Source organism: Squalius cephalus, assembly GCF_949319135.1.
Source record: "Squalius cephalus genome assembly, chromosome: 21".
NCBI lineage: Eukaryota > Metazoa > Chordata > Actinopteri > Cypriniformes > Leuciscidae > Squalius > Squalius cephalus.
This window is the reverse complement of record NC_137142.1, coordinates 26,674,080-26,699,673: the sequence shown is the minus strand read 5'-3', so window position 1 is coordinate 26,699,673 and position 25,594 is coordinate 26,674,080. Positions and strand designations below refer to the sequence as shown.

Here is a 25,594-nt window from a genome sequence, read left to right as displayed (position 1 = left end):
GTCTGGATTTTATTGGGCTTTACAGTATTAAACTGTCACTCTTTATATTAGGTGTCTTTAACTACTATGTACCTACATCTATCTATTTATTTATTTGGTACAATGCACTTATTGTGTTCATGTTGAGGGTTAAGTAGAGGGTTTAGTGTTAGTTGCACGTAATTACTATAGTAACTACATGTAACCTGTAACAAGAACACAGTAAAATAAAGTGATACCCAACACACTTTTGCTGCTATTGAGCTGGGATACTGGTAAGGTTAGGGACAGGTTTGGTGGTATGGGTAGGTTTATTTAGGTTTAATGGAGCATTTGTGGCCTAATGGTTAGAAAGTCAGACCAAGGTTGCTGGTTAAATTCTCAATTCCGGCAGGCAAATGTAGATGAGGGGATTGAACAAACAGCCTTCTCTTTCACCCTCAATACCCACAATTGCTCCCCAGGCACCACAGCAAATCACTGCCCAGTGTTCACTACTCACTACTCCTAATTTGTGTGCACTAACTTGGATGGGTTAAATCAATGCAGAGGACAAATAGACAAAGAGGGTTACCATACTTGGCCTTCATGTCACTTCACTTAAGGTGTAAGAGAAGGGTCAACAACAGAGTAATTAATTACAGCTGTAATTTCATGAAGGTATTTTTAAATATACGTACAGTGTAAGAAACGTGTATGAACATAATAAGTGCATTGTATGAAATGATTAATATAAATGATAGTACACACTACACAGTAGTTAGACACTTAATATAAAGTGGGCTGAAAAATTCAACTACTGCTTTGAATGAAATATGCAGGATTAATTGGCTTATAAGAAAAAGTACAGAAAAACTTGATGACATCATAGATCTTCCGATACCTGATATGTTTTAATGTACAAATTTACATACTGTCCAGACTTTGAACTCCTGTACATCCTGCTTGTCATCATGTGTTGTCATATTGATGCAAGGACATCCATTCTTGGCAGATTGACTACATTTGATTATAGAGAACAAAAAGTGTGTTAGGCCACATATAGACACCAGAGCTGAAGACAATTAATTTTTGTAGTTTGTTTGTAGTTGTAGTCTTAACCAAGCCCTATAAATACTGTAACCCAAATGATGAGCCCATTTCTTTGTAGTGAAGTCTTTATAAGAACAGGTTTAATCTACAGTATGTGATGTGTCTAAACTGGGGTAAGACTTTCATCAACAAACTTGAACAATATATACAATAAAGGTCTTGCTTTAAAGAAATGTTCCAGGTTTTAATTCAAGTTAAGCTCCATCTACCAACTATAAAATGTCATTTTTTGAAGGAACTACTTTTCTAGGTGAATTAACTTATATTAAGTTAATTATAGTGCACATAAATTCCATGTAAGCAGTGCTCAACCATTACATTATGGCAACTGGTGTAAAGTTTCATAGCGTTTCATGTTATGTGGTTATTTCAATTGCCTGCCCTGTATACTTCTATTGTAAGTGTCTTACTGTAACCACAAACTAATACCACAGATATTGAACAGAATTAGGTCGACACTTAGGTTGACAAAACTTTTACTACTCTTCTTAATCTTCAGCTTGGCTCATATTGACCTAAAACACAAATAACTGAACAATTGTTTTTCTTAAATAAAAAAATAAAAAAAAGCCTACTTTTTTGTAAAACAAAGGCGTCCGCTTTAATAATATCTACAAGTAAAAGTAATAAATAAAAGTAATTTGAAATTAAGAGCTTTATTTGAAAATGATTTATTATTTATAATAAAACTGAGGGACAGGTCGAAATTAATTTCTGTTGTAATGAAATTTATGCTACAAATGTCAGAGCTTGTAATAAAACCAGAACATCCTTTTAAGACCTTCATATATGAAAGATAAATGATGAAAACAACTTTCAAATGCTGTTTAACAAATTCAAGCCTGCCTGACCTACAGTAGATGTGCAATGCAGTCGTCAGCTAAGAAAAGCATATTTTCTCCCCATTGCGTAGTTGCACTTTCTGCAAGTCAGTGAAATTGATCCCACAGAAGCAAAGTGCAAAAATCCAGCAACAATTTTAACTAATATTTATGATAATCTACATTAAGCAGCAAAAGTTGAGTAGTCATTTTGACTTATTTACTTATTGAAAAATTATAATACAGATTTATATTATATATTTTTATAGTTTAATAATTTACAGAGAAGGGCTAACTACAGAATGCACCTCTTCCTCCTGTCTGACTGGCAGTTGAAACCGCAAGGAGGGTAAGAGAGCCTGACCTGATGTGTGAATGGCTGGGTCGAGTCAGTGCTGCTCCCTAGTGGACATAATACAGCCAGTATACTAAGTTAAAGAAGGTGTAGGTGATTGGAAAAATGACACGTGACCACTTGTCAATGGAGTTTACATCTGTCAGGTCTGGAATCTTCACCTTCAGCTGATCGGCTCGCCTCCTAAGATGACTCTTTTTTCGTGCCATTGGCCTCTCGACAGCGGCAGTGGGCCGTCCATAGAGGTCCCGACTTGTAAGGGGCTTACGGTATTGGATGCTGGCACTATCATAAGAGAACATGGTGTTCCTCGGGTCCCCAAGAGCACCTAACATCTCTGCCCCACTAAGGCGAAGATCAAGGTTCGTCAGGGGAATGTTTACATGGACATCAACCTTTATTAATATAAAAGAAGGAATAAATAAAACTGAATTTTAGTAAATAAAAGTGATTTAGAATTTAGAGATGTATCAATATTAAAAGTCTGGCCAATGCTGATGAGACAATTAATGTTTTCAAGTTTTGGCCAATGTCGGAGTTTAATTTAAAATAAAACACTAAATACTAAAATCCAGTAAATTTAGGCATGACCACATTATAATGTACGAAAAAATATCAGATTTGCTAAACATTACATTTAACAGTGTTATTAAATTAGTGTTTTTAAAAATAAACTTGTGAATGTTTGATGAAGGTAATCTACATATACTAATATGAGACAGTGTGAAGTCCAACACCTCTACTGTATTTATCAAAATAATTACTTAGTGTAAACATAGAGCTGGTCAAAAACCCACCTGAACTTTGTTACTCTTCTCATTGTTGCTTTTTGCAGCTTTTTCTGCCACTTTCTTCCGTAAATGTGGACCACGGCCGAAGAATATGTAGTTGACGAAAGCATACTCGAGCAAGGCCAGGAACACAAAGACAAAGCAGCCCATCAGATAGATGTCTATGGCCTTCACATAAGGGATCTTGGGTAAAGTCTCCCTTAGATGAGTGTTGATTGTAGTCATAGTCAGAACGGTGGTGATTCCTAAAAAAAAGTCAGTTTTACAATGCTTAAAAAAGCTTATTTAGAAACTGGTTGACATTAATTGTAAATTTAAGAAGTGGGAAAAGGGAGGTGTAGAAAAATGTGTCTTTAGTTGGTGTGAAGTACTAGGTGTCCTCTCTCTCTCTCACACACACACACACACACACCTAGTGCAACTCTTGCAGCTGAAGCATCATAGTTGATCCAGAAGGAGACCCAGGACAGGATGGTGATCAGTGTTGAAGGCATGTAGGTCTGTAGGATGAAATATCCAATGTTTCTCTTCAGTTTAAAACTGAGAGACAGACGAGGATACGACCCTGAAAGTGAGAAATTAAAGTGTTTTGTGTCAGTGAGGTACACAAACGCCACTTACACACTGCAGCTAAATTTAGTTGTCATTTCACATATTAGTGCTTAATCCTGTTCTGTACACACACAGTTCAGTTCAATTTAATCACACAGTAATAATTCATTCAAAAGTTTGGGGTTGGTAAGATTTTATATCATAGAGCCTCATATGCTCAATAAGGCTGCATTTATTTGGCCAAAAATACAGTAAAAACAGTAACAGTGTGACATTAGACACAGACACGTTTTCTATCTGTACGGGACAGGGCTTTCTCATCCAATGCTCCTAGACTCTAAAACGCACTTCCTTCTTATATTAAAGATGCTCAAAATCGAAGCATTTTTAAATCCAGCCTAAAACCTAAAAGGTTAGCTTTTTCTTGATGGTTTTAATTATTTTGTATTCCAGTGTGTTCTTTTGTTTTTTGTACGCTTTGTATTTCTATCTGTGTATTTTTTCCCTCTCTCTTTGTATTTTTATTGTGTAAAGTGCCTTGAGAAGCTGCTTTAAAGGCGTTATATAAAATAAAGTTGTTTATTATTACAATTTAAACTAACTTTTTCTCTATTTTAATAGATTTTAAAATGTAATGTATTCATGTGATGGCAAAGCTGAGTTTGAGTTACTCATTACAGCCATTACTTCAGTGTCAATAAAAGTATTAATTTCTTTCAAAAGTTTTTTTTTTTTTTTACTGACCCCAAACTTTTGAATAGTCGTGTATATGCATGCATTTGTCAACAAACTGTGGAGACTGTTACACCATATTTCGAATGAGCTTTTTGTGCACTGGTCTGTGCACCGGTCTATGTTTCAGATTTACTAAAACAAACTGTGGTTGGTCGTTTAACATGTCAGTCAGATAGATTCCTATCTAAGTGGGCGGGTCTTGATGAAAATAAGCCGCAAACTGGACCAGACATTATGTAGCAGCGAACTGCATAATTTTGTTGACACATCGACACGCATACCACTTTCGAATTTCTGTGCTTACAAATATACAACTATTTTAATGAATCATGTTTGAACTGAAGTGAACTGAAAGAATCTTGGCATACAGTACTGAGGAGGGCTGACTCATCTCAAAAGAAAGTATAATCATCTCATGAACATGCAGGGAGCGCACTGTACCTGTGGCAAACACAGCTTTCTTAGACAGTGTTTTATAATCAATAATAGAGAACTGCGGCAGCTCAATGTTGTCCACCCCCGTCACCGAACTTCCTCCCTGCCAGTAGAACTCAATGTCATCTGTAGTGTAGCCATCTGAGAAACAAAAGAGGGACAGAAACATTTAGAAATACACATATATCCACAAAACAGCATGCTGGCTCAAAGGGAAAGCGGCCTCTCTCACATTCCCAAAGTCTGTGTTGTCAGTAGTGTAAATCAGCATGTGAATGCAGTGAGAACACTTCTGTGAGAGGTCCGGTCCAAGTCTAACTGCTAAAGATTGTCCCTGCAGACTCTGCGCGCTTATCTCCAAGAGAGCATAGTACTGTAGAACATAAAAGCTTAATTAGAAGATAAAGTATTACGATAGTCAATTCTTCCCGTTTTTCATTAAGTCCAATCAAAAGAAACATCAGCCTATACTCCTGAGTGACTGAAACACAGCGATAATCCTCATGAAGGTCTACTCTTCCCGGTCCCCTTCTCTTTAATGTTCGAGTCTGTAATGTTGGATTAATTGGTTTCTACAAAAAGGGTACACTCTGGTGTCCAATGACTGTTCCAAAATGTTTTAGGCCTGTTCCTCTTCCACTGTATTGACAGTACCAATTAAAAAAAAAAAAAAACCTCCTAAATTGAGATTAAATTATTGTGGTTCATATCTTTAAATATTGAGTCAATTACAAATATTTAGCTGTCTTTTTTATTTAAAAAATGTATGTGTTGAAAGATATAAGCATTAAGAGTCAATGAAAGATTTAAGCATCTGAGTTTCTTAAAAGCAAACTGTGTCAAACTAATTTTGGTTTGTAAAAAAAACAGGTTTGTAAAAATGGCCAAATTCACATAAAATGAATAGCATCCAAATGAAAGGCTCCATAACAAATTGAATACAAATGTTTACTGACCTTTTGATAAAAAAAGAATAAAAGAGACTTTATTCCATGACATGTGCGTAAAGGGATGGTTCACCCAAATATGAAATATTAATAAAATGTATTCCAAAATACATTTTGAGTGTTTTTTTGGCCATTATGGAAGTCAATGGTCTCCAAAATTGTTTGGTTACTAACAATCTTCAAATTATCTTCTTTTATTTTCAGAATTTTCCATTTTTGGGTGAACTATTAACTACTTTTAACTTATTTGTGGAAAGTATTTTTGTCTCTTATTACAGTAAGTCTGATCTTGTCCACATAAATCATGTCACCTTCACCACATTCTCATCATCCATGGGATGATGAGAAGGTGACATGATTTATGTCTGCCGTGTGAAAGCGACATGGTTTATGTCTGCTGTGATGTTGAGGTTTCTCCTTCCTGTGGTGATATGCATCTCAGAGCTCTGACATGACAGCAGCCTCACAGGAATACAGCTGTCTGACCAACAAAGAAGACACCCAATTACAAACACTGTCTGTCACACTGAGAGAGGCAAAGTGCAAAAGAGATGAGGGGAGGAGATGAAAGAGAGCAAAAAGAAAGAGTGACAGAGAGTAAGACATTTGCAGAGACTGAGAAAGATGAAACGGTGAGATTAGTCAGCACAGCCAGATTCTCTGCAGGTATTTTTCTTGATAAATGTATAATGATGCATGCATACATGCATTAGGATTATACAACTGATTGTGCCAGTTTTTGCTGCATTGCTGCAAGAAATTCATGCATCTTCATTTAATGCTTTCATTGAAAATGTGGACTTTTTGCATTCACCTTCTCTCTAAGTATTTTTAGAGCTGTCAATGTTTTATATTAATTTAATGGTATTAATTAAACAGAATGGTGTGAAAAGAAAATTAATAAAATGAATCATGCCCCATTTTCCTACCAGAGGAGAAATACAACTTGGAATTACTACCTTTATTTATATCCTCACATGTGAAGCCGTTCACAAAGGACGTGATCTTGAGTTAAAAAACAGTGAGATGAAACACATGTAACAGAATGTTGGAGATATGCTCAGAGCTTAAGACGTGTCTTGACTAGATGTCTTAATATTGTGACAATCATTGTACAAGATGCTGAAGAGTACGTGATGGAAAAGCCATTCTGCATATGTACATAATAAAAAAAAAAATGAACAAAAAAAACCCAGACAGAATTCAAGAACGTGTCCAGTGTGAACGGTCTACCATGGGGTGCGTTTCCAGTACAACAGCGTAAATCGCTGCAGTGCTTACCTACCATAGTACAATTTGGTGTTGTAGAACTTAACTACAGTAGGCAGCCAGTCACAACTTTTCCTGAAACCATAGTAACTTTGTAGCACGTCCCTTAGTTCAAACCACATTTGTTCAACAACATAGAATTCTCATTAAATGCTGTAAATACTGAAAATGGCATCAGAGGACTACTTCGCTATTTTTGTTCTTTGTTGCTTTGCGTTAAAGGAACACTCCACCGTTTTTTGAAATAGGGCTTATTCACCGTCTTTCCTACATTTAGATAGGTGGGCAAACGTATTTTTGTCTCAGTGCATGCATTGTTTTAGTTTGGAAGCGCCACCGCTAGCTTAGCTTAGCATAATGAATGGAATCCTTTGTTGCCAGCTAGCATGTCATGAGTAAAAGTGATAAAAAAAAAAAAAATAAAAAAAAATGAAGTTCTTCTTGTGGCCTGCGTATTCACAACAAGTACAAATAGCAATACAGATTAAGACTAGGCGATTTCCTAGGCAGATATTGACTTGCTATATTGAAGCACAGGCGAAGCACTCCTACTTGGGCGCAGAGATATCATACTCACCACCAGTTCGTGTTGACTCTCATCCTCACGTCCTCAGGCAGTTGAGCGATCGCAACCTCCTCCTCCTGTTGTTCAATTTCCAAAGCCTAGTCTTAATCTGCATTGCTTGTTTGTTTGTTTTTTTTTTGTTTTTTTTATCACTTTTACTCATGACATGCTAGCTGGCAACAAAGGATTCCATTCATTATGCTAAGCTAAGCTATCGGCGGCGCTGCCAAACTAAAACAATGCATGCACTGACTGAGACAAAAATGCGTTTGCCCACCTATCTAAATGTAGGAAAGACGGTGAATAAGCCCTATTTCAAAAAACGGTGGAGTGTTCCTTTAATTCCAGACGTCTGATTCAATCGCAGGTTCCCTCTTGCATAGGGTGACCACCCGTCGCATATTGAGAAAATGTCCCGCATTTTCATCAGTCTATTGGTTTTTAATTATCATATTAAGAAAATGTGCATGATTTCTTTTGCCTTTTTAAGAAAGCATTTTATTTATTCTTTTTGCGGAGTAGTTTTTCACCTTTATTTAACAGGGCTTCGTCAGAAGTACAAATACAACAGCCGTTTTTTTAATCCTATCCAATGGTTGAAAAGAAAGGAGTAAACATGGTCACTAGTTGGCTGTGACGGCTGTCAATCAAAATGTGGACCAGTGATTCGTTCCATGTGTTTCCTGTCAGAAAACAAATGGTTAATTCGGTCAATTCAAATTTTTATTTAACAGAATTTATCAACCTGTTGCCTGGTGTGGTTGTTTTAATTCACATCCTTTCTAAAAAAAAAAAAAAAGAGTTTTTAGCTTAATATACTCTTAATATATAAGACTGTCAATGATCTAATTTCATGTTGTTTTATATTTTATTTGTTCATTGTTTATTTTGTTGGACTTTAGTTGGACTTGGTCAGAACTGTTTCAAAAATAGTTATTTGCATGATGCCTGCTGCCTTTGGGCTCAGTGATGTTGAATTTAAATGACATGTAAAATAAAGACATGTTATGTTAAATTGTGATGTAATGGTCTTTCTGGAAGGGACTAAAGAACAAAGAACTTTTATCAGCTGAAAGGCAGAATACAACTGTTTTTATTAAGTTAGATAGACATTGTATAACAGTTTCAGGTTATGTAACATGTAACATGTCCCACATTGTCCCACTCAAACTTATAATCGTCCCACATTTGGTTTGTTTGACGGTGGTCACCCTACTCTTGCATCATACTCCAGGCTTCCCTGGGGTTCTAGGGCACATTCGCCCAATGCACTCTTCAAAAACAGCGCTTTCATTCTTCTGACAAACTAAAAGACATGGAATGAAATTTGCATATATGAGATTGTGCGTAAGAGCATGATCTAAGTCCACATGTCATACTAAACTGAAACTATGATTCAACAGGTCAAGAACTGTAGTTCCAATCACACGACTTTGCAATGCTGTTTGTAAATGAAATCATTGGAACTATGGTTTGGGGAAATGTTAAATTGTTGAACTATATTGGTAATGACTGAACTTGAGAAAACTTAGCTTATGGTAAACGCAACCCCTGGACAGTTTAACAAACTCGACTGTGTGAACTATAGGCCAGTGATAGTCTTGTGTTCAATGATAAGAAAACTAAAATAAACTAAATATTGATTCAAAACCACTTTTAGTCTATTTAATGATACTATAATGACTTTGAATAATATTCATTTAGGGTTTTCTCAGCTAATACTCACATACATGATTAATTGTGGATATGTAATCAACCTATCTATTCAGCATGCTAGTCATGAATGCTAACGGTTAAACCGTGAACATCACTTACAACTTTCAATCTCCAGCGTGCAGTTCTGCTCATCCAGCGGGTATCTGCGCAAATCCATCATACATGCAGCTGTGGTAGTTATCCTACAGATATGAGGCGAAAAACAACAACACGATACTATTACAATTGAGCAGTTGTTTAGTATGTCTACAGTAATATAGCAAGTTTGCTTTTGACTTTGACTGATCAAACATACTTATATTATTTTAGAAAAATTCTCCAGATGTCAGAAGAGGTAAGTGAAACATTTAAGAGCAGATGGTGTTACAGCCACCTACTTCCACCTGTAATGAGATTTATATTCGGAAAGCTTTGCAGAACTTTAATTCATGCTGAACTAATAATGATTGGACAAGCACATGTGTACTTCATATTACAAAACAAATGTAATAATCTCCCTATAAACCGCCATTAAGTGAAATGTAGCAAGTAATTGGATAGTAATACACAGTAATATTTGCTTATTGTTTATTCACGTGTCATTTAAAGGTTCTCTCACAAGCTGCTGGTAAAACAACACTGCAGGCACACTGCGTTATATCACTCTCGTGTTTCATCCCTCTTTATTCCTCTCCTGTGTAATTGCCTTAACGCTGTCTCAGTCATGTCTGCAGCGTGCAGCCCCTCTCTGAAATGCCTCTGGCTGGATCTTAATTATGTTGAGCTTGAATTAACACGGAAACACACACGTGATGGCCTTTCAGTGCGTGACTGCTGCACTTTCTGACAACTTAAGATGGAATTGCTTCTTCGTTCTGCAGCCCTGAATGGGTATAAAGCACTTTTCCCTGACAAATGCAAAACAAACACACTGTATACACGTACAGGTACATCCACCCCCACAAAAACACCTTATTATACTCCGTATTGTTTTTCTGGCAGAGAGATAGTTATCTAATCAGTGATCACATATATTTATAGACATACACTAATAGGTGCACCTATGTAGAGCAGCACATGTCCATACCTCTCAAGCATAGTACATTAGATATAAATTATACAGTATTGAGCAAGATGGAGAGAGGGGGAATATCGCACTATGTAGGGAAAGAAGTGTAGGACTGCAGCTTTTCCTCTGCAGAAAGACATTAATCTTGACTTTAATTAATCATCATTTTCCTTTTATGTTTGGTAGATTTAAAGGGATAGTTCACCCAAAAAAGAAAATTCTGTCATCTTATACTCACCCTCAAGTTGTTCCAAACTTGTAAGAATTTCTGTCTTCTGCTGAACACAAAAGAAGATGTAGATTGTAGAATATGTGTAACCAAACCTGTTTTGTTACCAACTTTCTTCAAAATATCTTCTTTTGTGTTCAGCAGAAGACAGAAATTCATATATGTTTGGAACAACTCGATTGTGAGTAAATTAGTTTATTTTTCATTTTTGGGTGAACTATCCCTTTAACAATGACTACTGAAAGTTCTTTCTCTATTTGTTTACAGTGACAATAATAGAAGCTAATCTTTATAGGATACTAAAGATTGTTTATTTTCTTAAAATAGTTGTTTGTCTTATTTTGAGCATAAATCTAACCAAATGTATTTTGTTTAAAACATAAAAACAAATTTTTTTTTTTTTAAGTTTGGTGTCAATTACATTTATTTTTTTGGAAGGAAATTCAAACTTTTATTCACCATAGATGCATTAAATTGATTAAAAGTGACAGTAAAGTAATTTATAATGTAATGCACACTCTATTCATCAAAGAATCCTGAAAAAAATAAATTTTCCACAAAAATATTAAGCATTTACACTGCTTTTAACATTGATAATAATAAGAAATGTCTCCTGAGCAGCAGATCCGAATATTAGAAGGATTTCTGAAGGATCATTTGACACTGAAGACTGGAGTAATGATGCTGAAAATTCAGCTTTGTTATCACAGATATAAATTATATTTTAAAATTTATTCAAATAGATAGATTATTTTAAATTGTAATAATATGTCATAATATTACTGAAATGTTGATTTTACTTTATATCTCTAATTTTTTTTAAACATTAAAACTCCCAAAGATTTTCAAATAGCCTGGTTCAACCAGGACAGAGACAGCCTCATCTTTCTTTGGTAAACAGAACCTATATTCCCTGACTGAGACAGGATACGCTTCTCTCACTGGGCTTTAAATTCTAAAAAAAGCAACATCAGGACAGTCAGGGTAATAGGGTCAGCCAAAAATACAGCATACACATACAGACAGAGATAAATGTAAAGTTGCACGCACATAAAATAATCTAACATTAATCTCATGCATGAGGGAGAGAAGAAGTAAAACAAAAAAATACTTTAAAAAAACTGCACACACACACAAACTCTCTGACCTGAGGCCGTAGAGCACAGTCCCATCAGGATGTAGACGAATCATGCGGTTCTTCACAGTGACCCCATGAACAAAAGATTTCTTGTCATTTATGAAGTAAGTATCAGGCACCCAGAGTTGATCGGCCACTCGGTTATCCAAAGTAAGATTTAGAGGGATCCCTGTGTAGGACAGACGCTTATCGCGCCAGGACTGCTGGAAATACATGGTGATGGTATAGTCCTGAAAAACACACACAAAAATAAATGATAAATTTACAGTTCAAAATGAAAACCAAAAATATCTGGACTCTTTCTGATTGTTAAATGCCTTCAAGTGCCCCTGGAAAACTCGTCCCTCCAAATCGGGCATTCATTATTACAAAACAAAAGTCACACATTCAAGTCAGAAACATAATGGAGAAATAGGCCAAAATAATAATACTGTGAACAATAAACCCAACTACATCTGAATTCAAAAGGATGAGAATTATTCATTTTTATCACTTATTTATACATGGTATTGAAATTTCATGTTTGTGTTACATAAAGCAAACTATAAAGTTGTCTGATTAACTGCTAATTATCAGCTATTCCATACCTTTAATACTTCCGACTAAAATACAGCATGAAAAACTAAAATAACTTGCAAAATCATTCAATATAATTTTCTATGAATGATTTCACTATAAATTCGCTATAGCCTTGCTTTCTGCTAAGTGCTCACTGATCTCCATATAAAGATATATTTAAGATAACTATAAATAGATAATATAAATAATATATTATATATTATACAATGTTATTTACTGTATATTATGCCCCGTCACAACACTCTGCAACGCATGTATCAGAGATTTCTGAATTTTCCAATCATAACTACCACTTAGCTCAGTCATTAATGTGCTCTAAATTTGTAATTACAATGTTTCCGACTCCACTTGAAAGGCACATCATCATGTTCTAGTTATTTATGTGATAAATTTCACCTGTTGTTACTTTGCCATGACACCTTTGTGATCTTGAGGAGAACTGACTGCACATCATGATGAGAGGGTATTAAAAAAAAAACCTGAATATTGATTTAATTTCTACTCATTTTAAATAAACAGCTAATATTCGTTATTAATCATTAAGAATATAGAAAAAACATAGTTTACTGTAATTGTCTAGATTGCCAATATGTGGGTAAAAAAAATGTTTTATATATATATATATAAAATATATATATTTTTTTTTTACTCTACGTTTGTGCAGTAAAATTAACTTTTAAAAAGATCTACATTTCTCATTTTTATCCATGGAAAATGTGTCATGGTTTAGTGGAGGGTTTATTTTTCACCTGGTGGAAAATAAAAACAGTTTTAAAATGACATGAAATTACCAATATAACCAGTAGATGGCTGCAGAGGACCAGTCATTAGCTCCTTTGCCATTTTCACTTCCTTTTATAGTTCTTTTCATGTTTTTTTTTTTTTTTTTGGCTTTTGGATTTATGATAAAAAACAATTTTATTGTACTGAAGTAGGCCTGTAAAGTATAGCAAGAACAAGTCACAAAGTCTCATGCCATCTAGATGAAAGGAACAAAAAATAAAAAAACAAATTTTGTGTAAACAGCATTTATGACAAAGTACTGCACAGATGCAGATATCATAAAAATCTATCAATAAATGCACAGACCTTGTCCTCTGTTTCTGACGCGCTGCTGCGGTTTGAAGAAGAACATGCTGAATAACCCGTATAAAATCCTAGGAGGACCCGAAGCCTGCCACTATTTTCATGAGTTTTAAAGGGGTATCGCTAAGTGGGTTTGGAAACCATACAAAACGGAATTACTTCTGGAAGGGATTCGGCGTCCGGAGTCGGATCTGATATTTCTTTATTTTTGACGTGGGGATTCCATCTGATCAACATTTTGCCACAATCTAACAATATGAAATTCATTTTTATTAAATTTTAAGTGTAACTTTAGTCTCAAAACTAAAAAAAAAAAAAAGGCACACTACATTAAAATTGTGCGTGTTCTCAGTGGTTTCAACAGCGAAAACATGCATGCCTTTTAGCATATGCAAACGCCCCACTAACACTCAAAGAAAATATGTCACAGACACATACTAAAATATATCCCACTGCTATTTATCTCATTTCCTTTTCTGTCTGCATCTGTAATCTCAGGACCTACATCTTCACCCCACTCTGACATATCAAAGAGGATGTCAATCACCTCGAGGCTGAGCTTGCCTTCCAAGCCAAGACCTTTTCTCAGATGAGGTCAGATAGTCACTGCCTCCAGATGTGTAAAAACACAAAGCATCATCTAAGATGACAAGCTCTCCTTTGCAGACAAAACAACAAAATTATAACCAATGTGGGCTTCATTCTCCACAATATAAGGAAAATAAAGTTGCTTTGAGGTCAAGTTAATCAAGTCAGTGAAATCACTAACTTAAAATGAGATCCCGTTCCAACAGTACATCCATATTTCAAACACTAGTCTGCTCTCAGTAATTGCCACTTACATGACTGTGCACTTCATTTAGGTTGCTATGAAAATGAAAAGGTCTCTTAGGAACTCAAATGTGTTGGGACTAACTGTAAAGTCAAAGGTTAGACTGTAAAACGCAGTCACATTTTCAATGAGGCTTCTGCTTTAACTCCATCCCCCAGTCACCACGTTTCTCAGTTGAATAAGAGATGAAATAAATTAAGTTGAGATCCCATTAAACCAACATGATAAGTGAGAGTGAATGTTAAACAGACAGAGTGGAATCACCCTGCTTCTCAGAGACACTTACAAACCCCTATAAAACAATCACAGCATCTGTTATTCTGGCAGAAAACCTTGGCTTTAAAATCAGCTGTAAAAACCCACACTGAGATGTTGCAAAAAAGCACAATAATTGAACTAGCTTCATTCACCGGAATTAATACTTCTCAGTAAATCTCTGACAGAGCATATCATATCTAATAATCAGACCTATCATATTATATCACATCAAATAATCATACAGTGGAGATTTAGAAACAATTGTGTTTTTACCTTGTACCTGTACAAGTTGTCATTATTGCTGTGACCAAAACACAGAATCACCCAAGTTAGTTGAAAACCATGAAATCAGTGCTGAATGCCACATGCAATTAAAAGTAAAGTCCAACAGTTTTAAGATACTAACTGTGCAAACATATAACACAACTAATTAAAGAGTTTATTTAAACTGATGTAGCAAAAAATAAAATTCAGTCAATACATTTTTTTACATTTTTCTTTTCTTCAATATTCTTTTTTTGTAAGCATTTGAATAGTGCAATAGAACAGGATATATGTTCTTGTGTTAGGATAGTAACAGTCATGTTTCTATTCTTAGCAAGTTCAAGTTGTTTGCTGCAATGCAGTAAAATTTGATCCTGTCAATATTAACCAATGGAATATGCAAAACCTTTCAGTAAACACATAAAGAAAAAGCAGTGAGGAATCAAAATGAAGATAATTTGGATCAATTAGTATTCTGAGATTCTCCATATGTGTGATGTTATAAAAACACTTAAGATGTTTCAGCTGCCCTACTAAGGGGTGCAGGTATACCTGTCCGGCACTACTGCTTCTCCAGACTCATCTGTACTGCAAAGACTTGGTTAAAATTCTTCTCATATTCTTATATTGTGAATTAAACATCTCTATGCAATCACTTCATAACATGCCTTTGAGGGGAAAACTTTTTGAGATGCCTACTGCATATATGCATGACTTTAAAGTGAAAACTGTAAATGCTACTAGTTTACTGTGATTTTGTTAAATTTTGTTATTACAGGTGCTCTTTTCTAACTTCAGGATCCTTCAGGACAGACAGGTGATACATGCAGGTTTACCCATTTTTTACACGTATTGTTAGTTCTTCTGTTGGGATTAAAGGGGTACTTTTACTGCTGGCAAAATGGGCTTTCAATCAAATTTGGTTGCCTATACAGTAGAATGGAAAAATATTTTTTAAACCGTTGTCACCTGACTAGAGAAAGGGAAAAAAGGCTGGTCTCTTTCCTTTCGTTAAATAGGTAGGAAAACTTCAACGCCCATAATGCACTTGACAAGCTGCCAAGGCCACGCCCGCCAGTCTACTATGGACACGCTTACCTGAGTCAAATACCACTTTTCTTTAGTAGGAAATACTTCTTAGCAAACTTTGAATCATAATGGTGTCGACTTGTATTGTTCCCGGGTGCAAGTACTCAGAGAGAAAAAGTTAAGCTGGAGTGAGTTACTTTTGGTTTCCAGTGAAGGATCCAGCGCATTGTAGGCAGGCAGTGGCTAAAGGCTGCAAATAAGCGTAAACATGGACACAATGCCGGAAAATCTGAAAAACCTCCGTGTTTGCAGTCAACATTTCAAACTGGATGACCACGAACACAGTAGGCCAAACAGAGGGGAAAAACTGAGAGAAACTGCCGGTCAGTCACTTCCGCCCAACCCCCGAAGCAAACGGCATTGCGTACAGGCAAAGTCCCTTTGAAGCAATAATCATTTTACTCAGCGGCCATCTTTGAAATGCCTCTCGGGCAGCTATTCACAGCTTACTGACCCCAAACTTTTGAACAGTTCTATATACAGTATATATTTATGTCCACTGACACACGATTCAGACTCCAGACATTACAGTGGCCTAGAAAAAGCTGTTTTATTCTACATGAAGCAGGTTGACCCACATATGGAGGCCACAATGTGGAGCTGTGTACTACTACTAAACTAATAATAATAATTATCATTATTATTATTAATTTGTTTTACATTTTAATTTATGAATTATGAATTTATTATTATTCAAAAATAAAATGTACAAATATTTAAAAAAGTATAATATATAATAACAAATAATTATAATTAATAATAATTATAATAATCAGACCTGCAAACTCCTCAGAGTAAAAAAGGTGACAGTGTCGCGCGGGGGGGGGGGGGGGGGGGGCGATGCAAATGACGGGGGGGGGGGGGGGCACATACAAATGCAAATGACACATTTCTGAGTGCTTTATTAATCAGAAATTTCATGTTTAATCCCATGCAACAACAGATTAACACTTTGCCAAATTGCTTTATGTTACACTTACTTTCGCATCAGCTGTTGTGTAAACAGTAGGGGTGTAACGGTTCACAAAATTCACGGTTCGATATGACTTGTGTCACGGTTCGGTTTGGTACATTTTTGATACAGCAAAAAGAAAGAAATACCAGAGAAATTTCCAAGATTTAATTTTTTTAAAATCTTTTTTTTAATTAAAACTAACATCATAAAGTATGACATATTTTTACTTTGAGCAATTTTGGAGCTATAATTGACTCTTCTTAGGAGCATATAAAACAAAACAGCTCCTTGGAAAAAATATTGTAGTAGTTATAAACAAAGGTTTATTTTAGTTCAGAATGATTAACATTTGAGGCAATTGTATTCATAACATTGTCAAAATAAAACCAACGTAATGTTACTTTAAGGCATTGTAGCCTACTATTCCTGCCAAACTTACATGGTTGCAGTGAGTGTTACTACGGTAAATCCATGGTGAATGTTGCTGATCTGTGGACGCTGGATAGTTCATTCATGCCACAATGTTTATTCCTGGTTTCCACGTCAGTGCTGTTTGATCCGTTAATAACGGAGAAATCTGAATGTTTCTCACTAAATCTCGCAGGAGTCGCAGCGATGTTATTACTTCTGTGGCGAATTCAAACGCTTTCTTTACTGGATCTCTTATTAGCACTGTGTAGTAACAGTGTCGCTTGATCAAGATCGGCTCGCGCTGCTTTGGTCCAAACTGATAAACGGTCCGTCAACCACGAGCAGTTTCGTTCCGCTTGCTTTACGTTTGCCATTTGATGTTGGACAATGTTGTGGTCGCGCCGGCGGATTATGAGCGCGCTCACCACGCGTTATATACCCCCCCCCCCCAAACAAAAACTCTCCGGTTCTACGCGATTCACGTAAATGACCCAATTGACCAAGAAAACGGCGATTGTCGCCGAAAAGCGACAAGTTTGCAGGTATGAATAATGTGGTCTTTTTTTTTAAATTGAGGATGGTTCTGAGTTCTGAAACATATCATGTATTTGTGATTTATAGAATTATTTCATTTCAAAAGATCAAGGACATTTTATTTCTCATACTATCACCCTTTTTATAGAAATAAAATCCATAACTACTCTTCAGACATGAAGTGTGCAGTCCCATGAAGATGACAACATTTGAGTGAATTTATGTGAGTGCGGCAGAAAAGCAGAGAAAGCGAAGACCGAGTCAGAAAGCGAGAGAAATGTGAAAGAGAGACAGGATGGGTGTGCCTCAGGTTCACTTAGGACAAATGCCTCCTTCAGATTCTATTATTAGAAGCAGCTGTTGCCCCTGACAACCGCTTAAAATCATCAGTCCAGCACCTCAACTTCTTCACAGAGCACCCTGACACAAACAAAAGCACATGCTTAAACAAACACAACATCACACACATATGCACTCATACCTATCACAGTCACACCCTATCTCACAGTGCGGTCTAAAATGAACTCATTTCTCTGTGCCCAATCCATCACACAGAAGACATCACAGAGGAACAGAAGAATAGAGGCTGAGAGAGACACTCACTTCAGAGGGACACAACAGGATTTAAAGTAGCGAATAATACAAGAACAAAGATCAAGAAAAATCACTAGAAAACAATCTGCTTTGGCTTGATTCGGCTTGACGCAGCATTAAAGTCAATGTGAAATTAGACTTTGTTTATTTAGACAGTTTTTTTCATGAATCTTCAGAAATGATATGAATCAACACAGGGCCTGAAATATAAATGTAGTATTGTGAGAAAAAGAATATGCATATTGATATATGATTGGATTGGCACAGCCTGAACCTTTTTTCTAGTTTTACTATTATTTGTAGTTTTGTATGGTTAATATTATTGTAGGCTAATTTTCAGCTCACTAAGGTTTAAAAAAGGTCATTCGGCCTGCACATGGTTACATTTTTTCCCACCCAGCCTTCAACTTAAAATGAGTGTGACACCCCTGACCTAGACCAAATGCAAGTTTACTGAATCAATGCTTACATATTTTGATTAAAATTATCCGTTAGCTTGCATGGCCTAAGTGACGTCAGCAGATAAGAAAAGTCATTTCTTAAGCTATTTGTTATTATGAACACCCATTTTTTCTTTAAAATAACCTGATTAATCTTATGAACACCCAGTATTTTTACATTTACATTTATATTTACATAATCATTTAGCAGACACTTTTATCCAAAGCGACTTACAAATGAGGAGAACAATAGAAGCAATCAAACCAACAATATGCAAGTTTTTCTTTGGAATAAACTGATTAATTGTTTACAACAAGACTGAGAAAGTTCATAAAGTCTCTGTTGCTTAAGTCCACACAACTCGTTACTAAAACACCAGCATTATGCTGCGGCAAAGAGTCTGCTTTTTTACTGCAATCTTAACATGTATCCGCACACTGCAGTCACGACGAGGTGAACGAGGGCAACTGAGGTAACCATCAGTGTACATTAACAATCAATGCAGAAGCTTATAAGAGCTGGCTATATGAAGCTGTGACAGCATTGAGAACAGCTGACCTTCTGCAATGTTCTTAGGGGAGCTGAGGTAGATTATCTTTTAGTTTAACGCCATTTCTAAATTGGTTATTTAAATTCGGGTTTTCTCACTCCTCCGCCAAATCACCTTTTGCAGATCTTTATGAACCTGCGATTTTCTGTGCTATAAAAAGCAAATAAACAGAAAACACGTCTGTCGATCTCTGCTGCTTCAATCCTGAAGTGTTATGAAAATCATGTCAGAGTGTATGTGTGTTTTCATTTCAGACAAACAAATAGGAGAAAATAGGATGAGAGAGTTTGGACCAAAGGAGATCAATATCTGATTTTCTGAAAGCACTTGGGGTGCACTGATATTAAAATTCTGGCCGATAGCAAGCTGATAATTACTTTCATTGAATGGTCCATAACCAATAAATCACTGTTATTAAAATTATATGCTTATAGTTATTTAGTTATTTAGTAACTCTGAATTGAATTCACAGAAAAGACAAGTAAACACTCAGTAATAAAATAAGAACAAACAATTTACAAGCATTAGCACAAATAATGAAAATAGAATAAAGAAAATAAGAAATACTAAAGAAATGTAATAAGGAATCAAATGTAAAATAACACTAAATGGTCTTCCCAAAATAAATTAAATACAGATTAATCCTTGCAATTAAGGTTACAAAAGTTATTAATTCAAGAGCAGTGAGTGTCATAAATGTTAATCAAACAACAAAAGACATTAAATGTTTTGACAGTCTTCCATTCATAATCTAGAAACATCTTTAGTCGAGGGAAGCCCTATTATGCTTCATTACATTTCAGCTTACTTTCTCTGCAAGATCTTGTCAGTGTCGCACTGCATTTCTGAGCGCTCTCTCATTTCCCTTGTTATGGTTTTGATCTTACGCCCGTTTCCCTGGGTATCCCTGTTTGCCTGTGATTTGTGGTGCGTTCAAGTCCTCCATGGAAGTTCGTATTTACGAGGTGGGAACTGGGAAGTCGTGTTTATGATGGCAGGTGCGTTCAAGTTCAAGAGTAAAATGGCGGTGTACTTTCTATTAATTAATTACACAAAAATAGAGCAACGTTCTTAAACTCTACTTCTAGAAAATAAAGAACAAGGCATGTGCATCAGGTGTGTTTTGCTTTTTTATGTTTTGAATTAATTTATGAAGCCACTGTAAACTTTATCGTTGCGTATGTTATATTATAATGCTATCATATTTTGTGCAGGCAATTAGCTTACTTCACTGTAAATAGAAAAGCCTGACAATATCACTGCTAAATATCTTTAAATATTGTGGTATTCCAGCACATTTCCAAATAGTAAAGATCAGGACTTAAAGAAAATCCCAAGCTTCCCACTCATATTTACGACATTGTGGTGGCGTTCATGTACACTATTGGATTCTGTTATTGTTTGTATTGTTTTGCCTTGGTTTTGACCCTCTGCCCAACAGTATAAAAGGCAATCATGAGAAGCTGGTTAGATAAAGAACTTCAAAACAGAGTATAAGAATACTCAATGTTATGCCAGATCCTTTCTTCCTGTCAAGAATGAATGAAAACAACCACCAGAGTCAACTCTACCTTATACTGTAACTTCAACTCCACAATAACTAACTGGGTTTTGGGTTAGTTTCTTACCCAGACTTTCCCACAAGAGAGTAAGCTGACATAAATTGGTCCAGGTGGTATTCCTGCAATGCATATATTTAATCTAGTAATTTACATGTTGAATTTATTTTTATTTATTTTTATTTTAAAACTATATTATTTCTAGAAACATAGAATTTCTAGAAACAGCGAGTCCTGAGGGAGACACTGCAAATGCTAACTATCTCTCTCTCACTAACTCCCTCCACCATGTGTCCTCCCTGAAAGGCCTCCCACCTGCTAAAATAATTAATGTATGACAAATCACCACAGAAATGGCTTTTGTTCAGGCCCACTATCCATAATTCACGAAAAAAAGCTCTTTCCAGCATGAGAAATGTGACACCTTGTCATAACAAAAGTAACAACCTCAACCTTAGACTTGAGTATCCTAGAAATCCCACAGAGTGCATTAGTCTTCAGACTTCAGAGTGGAAATGCACAAGGCTACAACTGAAGTTTATTTCAGAGCACATTTTACTATTATTCGTACAACTTTTTTATAATTTTAAATGATAGGTTAGGCCCACTAAGTGGCAAAAAGACTGAGCGGCATAATTTGTTTTCAGCGTGAATTCCACAAAAAAACACACAAAACACATCAAAACGTGATTTACTGTACAACTAGATTTGACAAGGTATATTTTTACAGACTGCCGAAAAATACAGAAAAGAGAAGTAGCCTATATACTGTATGTCTATATGTGTGTATATATACATATGTATATTTGTATGTGCGCATGTTTGTATGTGTCCCCTTTTTCCTTTCTTTTTTCTTATGTTCACATACTTGTAACCTTTTGTTGTGTTAACTCGTATTTAAATTTTTTTTTTTAAATCCATTACTTCAACCTGCACCATCCTGTGGGTGTGGGTATATGGGGTCTTGTGTGTAGTTCCTCACAAAATTGCTTATTTTGGCCTGCTTTGCTGAGTCAGAGTAAAAGAATATGTCAGTTCAGCTCCAATGCCAAAACAATCATAATGCAAAATGAACACAATGTCTATCTAATATTACAGTCAGCTGTGCTTGTAAAAGAAATAGGAACAGCTTGTAACTCTTTCCTGAATGGACTACAATAGCAAACTTAAGTTTATTCTACCACTTTACTAACTGTAGCCTTAACAGGTTGCGTTGACAGATATTTCTGCTTGCTTAATAGCCCACCATCTATGAAACAATCTGAGCAGCCTGTGGACTCACCATGTTCACTTCTGACACCATGTCGATACTAGAGATGTCAATACTCATAACAACATCAACCGGAGGACCTGCAAAGCAAACAGACACCACAATCTCTCTAACATGGTCTCATGACAGTCAATTATCCATCCATCAAAATGGTCACATCCAAAAAAGTGTTTTAAATCAATATAACGTCTTTACCTCCGAAGTCAGGCCTGAGACGGATGTCGTAGCCTTTGAGAAGTTTATCCACGGTGACTTTGACGTATGACATGTTGCTCCGTTCATTCACACTGGGGAAGAGTAGTTTAAGAAACTGTGACTCAACTGTGCGGAAAGAAACCATCTTAAGCCTAAAATCTGGTCTTGTAGCACAGCAAAGCTGGTTTTAACTGTCTTCTAGCCTGGGCGACCTGGTCTTAGCTGGTCTACCAGTATAGCCCAGCTGCTCTAGATAGTCCCTCAGGCTGGCCAAGCAAGTGAAACTGGTTTTCATCCATTCCTGACCATCTGAAAAGTGCCCAAAACCACGCTAAAACCAGCCAACAGGCAGGGAGACCAGCTGAGACCAGCAAACCATCTTTGGCTGGTTTAACATGGCTCTGCAGGGAAAGCAGTCAGACTGATGATCATACAGATACACAAGCACGTTATGTCTTACCTGTTCGCTGGCGGGCTACGGCCAAGCGTCAAAGCCACGAGCATGAAGAGACACAAGATCCCCGCGCGCCACTGATCCCGAGCGATCAACATCTCTCTAATCGACCGAGTTGCAATATCCCAAACTTAGTCTGAAGAAGCGCTCCAGCGATTTCAACTACACAGCAACGTGATCCAAATCCAAAGTGGCGCGCGAGGTGTTCTTGCGGCTGTCGCGCTCCCCGGTGCTGACGCTGCTGTCGGAGCGTATCAGTATGCCGGTCAGATCCCATCGCCAGCGGGTCACTGGACACGACAGCTCATGGCACAGAAGCTTGAACGTACAGTCGCGTTTAGATTATGCGCCTATCCCTTCCGTGCATCTAAAATTATTCATTCAATCCGAGGAGCAGGCAGAGCTGACGTGTGTGCACCTGAACGCGCGCGCCGGCTCAAGAGCTCTTTCGCGCCATCTTTCAATTTGCTGTGCATCACGCGCCCGAGACAGAGTGAATTATTTGTTAGAAACTCGGGAAACGCATTAAAACAGCGGGCACTGCGAAAAACGCATTAATATCTGCAGATCTCCATGGAGACTGATGGAATAATTAATGTGTCGGCCGGGAAGGACAGGCGTTACCGCTGGCGCTGATGTGAGGAAAGAACAGTCGACCGTGTGTATTAAGTATAGCGATTCTGTTCAAACAGACAAGTCAAACTAACTAATAATTTTGACTGTATTTAATTTAGGCTAATAGTCGTTATCTATTATAAACGGAGAGCAGGAACCTAAATTGATAATTTATTAAATAATAAAGGCAGATACAGCATAGGCAAATAAAGGAATAGGCGAGACAGGGTTTTGTTGTCACAGTAACAGTGGGTAAAGTCCATTTACAAGCAAACTTGTTTTCTCTAAAAATGGAATATTGTTTTCAACCACTATTTTTGGTAGCCTACTTTCATTTTCTATTCTTTAAAAATATAGGCCTATGTGAAATCGTCTACTGTGATGGCTTCCTGTGGATTCCAATTGAAGTGTTTGCAATGCAGTGCAACATTGGGACCAATAACTTAAGCTTTCTGTTTTTTTATTAAGCTTTGTTTGTTGTTTCACATCTTTAAACAGACTAACAGTAACATAGAATAAGAAAAACTAAAGAAATATTAAACTCACTCTCATGGTGATTTGTATTTTACTGTAGCCTATATTTAAATTGTGTGGATTCTATCTCATTCATTTTCATATGATCTGCTTGCAGGGTTAAGTTTAGGTTTGGACCTTCATGCTTTTAATTCAAAACTGAAATCGACAATTTGTAAAGTAGTCTATCATACAGTATATTTTCTATGATATGACAGGGAGAGTTTCAGTCGAAAGTGTCCGCTAAACTACAATATAAATAACTACTGCTATCAAGTCGTCTACTTTGCCTGACAGGAACTAAACTGCATGTCAGGGCCGATGGGAAGAAGATTTATTGTTTAATGGAGCAAAGAGTTTGAGACACGATGGCAGGCTGCTTTCTTCCCCTCTGGACATTAAGTGTTATGCCCGGATGCTCAGCCATATGTATTGGCTTTGTAAAGAGCCTTCAAAAAAATAAATAATAATAATAAGTTTTGAGCTGACCTGAAATATCATGAAGAAGAGGGTTGGTAGGAAAGTAGGTTTTGGAGATCTTTAAATCCTCAAGTGCACAAAGTCCAAGCCTGGTGGGAAATTAGGTCTTGGAACAGCAGAAGGATCTGTGTAAGAGGGCACTGGAGTGAACGGTGCAGATAAGGAGCTCAGTTGATCCAGCTAGAAGAAAATATTCAAAAATGCCAAAGATTTCAAAGCAATGCAGACTTAAAAGTAAAAAGACGTGGAATGATTAAAGGAAATGCTGACAGAACGTGATGCCAGAATTCGTTGTAGCTTTGAAACTTTAGTTTCCCATTCAGTTATATCAATATTTTTTATATTCTTTGCAATTCATTACACTTATTTCAGTGATTTTAAAGACATTTACTTAGGGTATTTTGTGGGGTTGCCTCTTGATGTCAAAAAATGTCTTGAAGCAAAACCGGTTGATAACCACTTCCTTACCTGAGGTTAAAGTCGACATGAAATGGAAAATTACCCTATCTATTTTCTAAATGCACTTTATACTGTGAACGATTCATCAATATGTTTTTTTTTTTTTTTATTGATATATTTCTTTTTTTGAGTTCATAATTTTTAATCAAAATGTCAATTTGATCTTCTTCTGACTTCTCTTTGGTAAATGAGCAGCCACACCAATTTGAACACATGCACACACGTACTGTAGACATTGCATCAACCCAAACTAGAGCAAAGAATCAATATTGAATCACATTCACCTTCTATTCCTCACAGTGTGTGTCCATCAAGCCTTATTGAGAAGTGGCTCTCTACTGGGAAAACCACAGACCACAAATACAACGGCACACAGTATAAGTGAGTGAGTGAAAAATACCATCCTGATCATTTACCTGCTGATTCTCCTCACTGGCTTTCAGTCGGCTGTTGTGTTACAGATTCAGGGACACCAGTCATGGGCTCACTGGAGGACTCACTCTATAAAAAGCTAAAGGTTCAAAGCAAGGTCAGTGTCTGTATTCGTCTATTTTGATGGCACATTCATTGGCAGGTTTTTAATCAGCAATTCACTGCTTGTGGATAAAATGGCAGTTTTGGGACATTTTCAGGATGATAAACCTATCAGGTCTGGCATTGCACACATAACAAATCATAAAGTCTTCCTATTTGAAAAATAAAATAAAATGATGCACTATACAATATTTTGTCAATCAATAAAAAAAAATGAGAGGGCAAAATATGACCCAGACGGTGGCAGTAA

General features: G+C 36.4%; 1 protein-coding gene across 4 annotated transcripts; it reads right to left on the bottom strand.

Moving 5' to 3' along the window:
• Positions 1-488: 488 nt before the first annotated feature.
• gabrb1 (gamma-aminobutyric acid type A receptor subunit beta1) lies at positions 489-25,312 on the bottom strand. Of its 4 annotated transcripts, none has more exons than XM_079854787.1 (10): positions 22,750-23,580; positions 22,290-22,381; positions 22,107-22,174; positions 11,682-11,902; positions 9,357-9,439; positions 4,767-4,901; positions 3,451-3,603; positions 3,045-3,283; positions 2,409-2,642; positions 489-978 (listed from the first exon to the last, which is right to left on the bottom strand). In XM_079854787.1, the coding sequence occupies exons 1-10, from the start codon at positions 22,839-22,841 to the stop codon at positions 931-933; spliced, it is 1,365 nt and encodes a 454-aa protein (XP_079710913.1). In that variant the 5' UTR covers positions 22,842-23,580; the 3' UTR covers positions 489-930. The 4 variants fall into 4 exon arrangements, with proteins under 4 accessions (XP_079710913.1, XP_079710914.1, XP_079710915.1 ...); XM_079854788.1 differs by lacking the exons at positions 489-978; positions 22,750-23,580 and adding exons at positions 24,361-24,531; positions 25,227-25,312 and having other exon boundaries at positions 2,187-2,642; XM_079854789.1 differs by lacking the exons at positions 489-978; positions 22,750-23,580 and adding exons at positions 24,361-24,531; positions 25,095-25,267 and having other exon boundaries at positions 2,187-2,642.
• Positions 25,313-25,594: the final 282 nt, after the last annotated feature.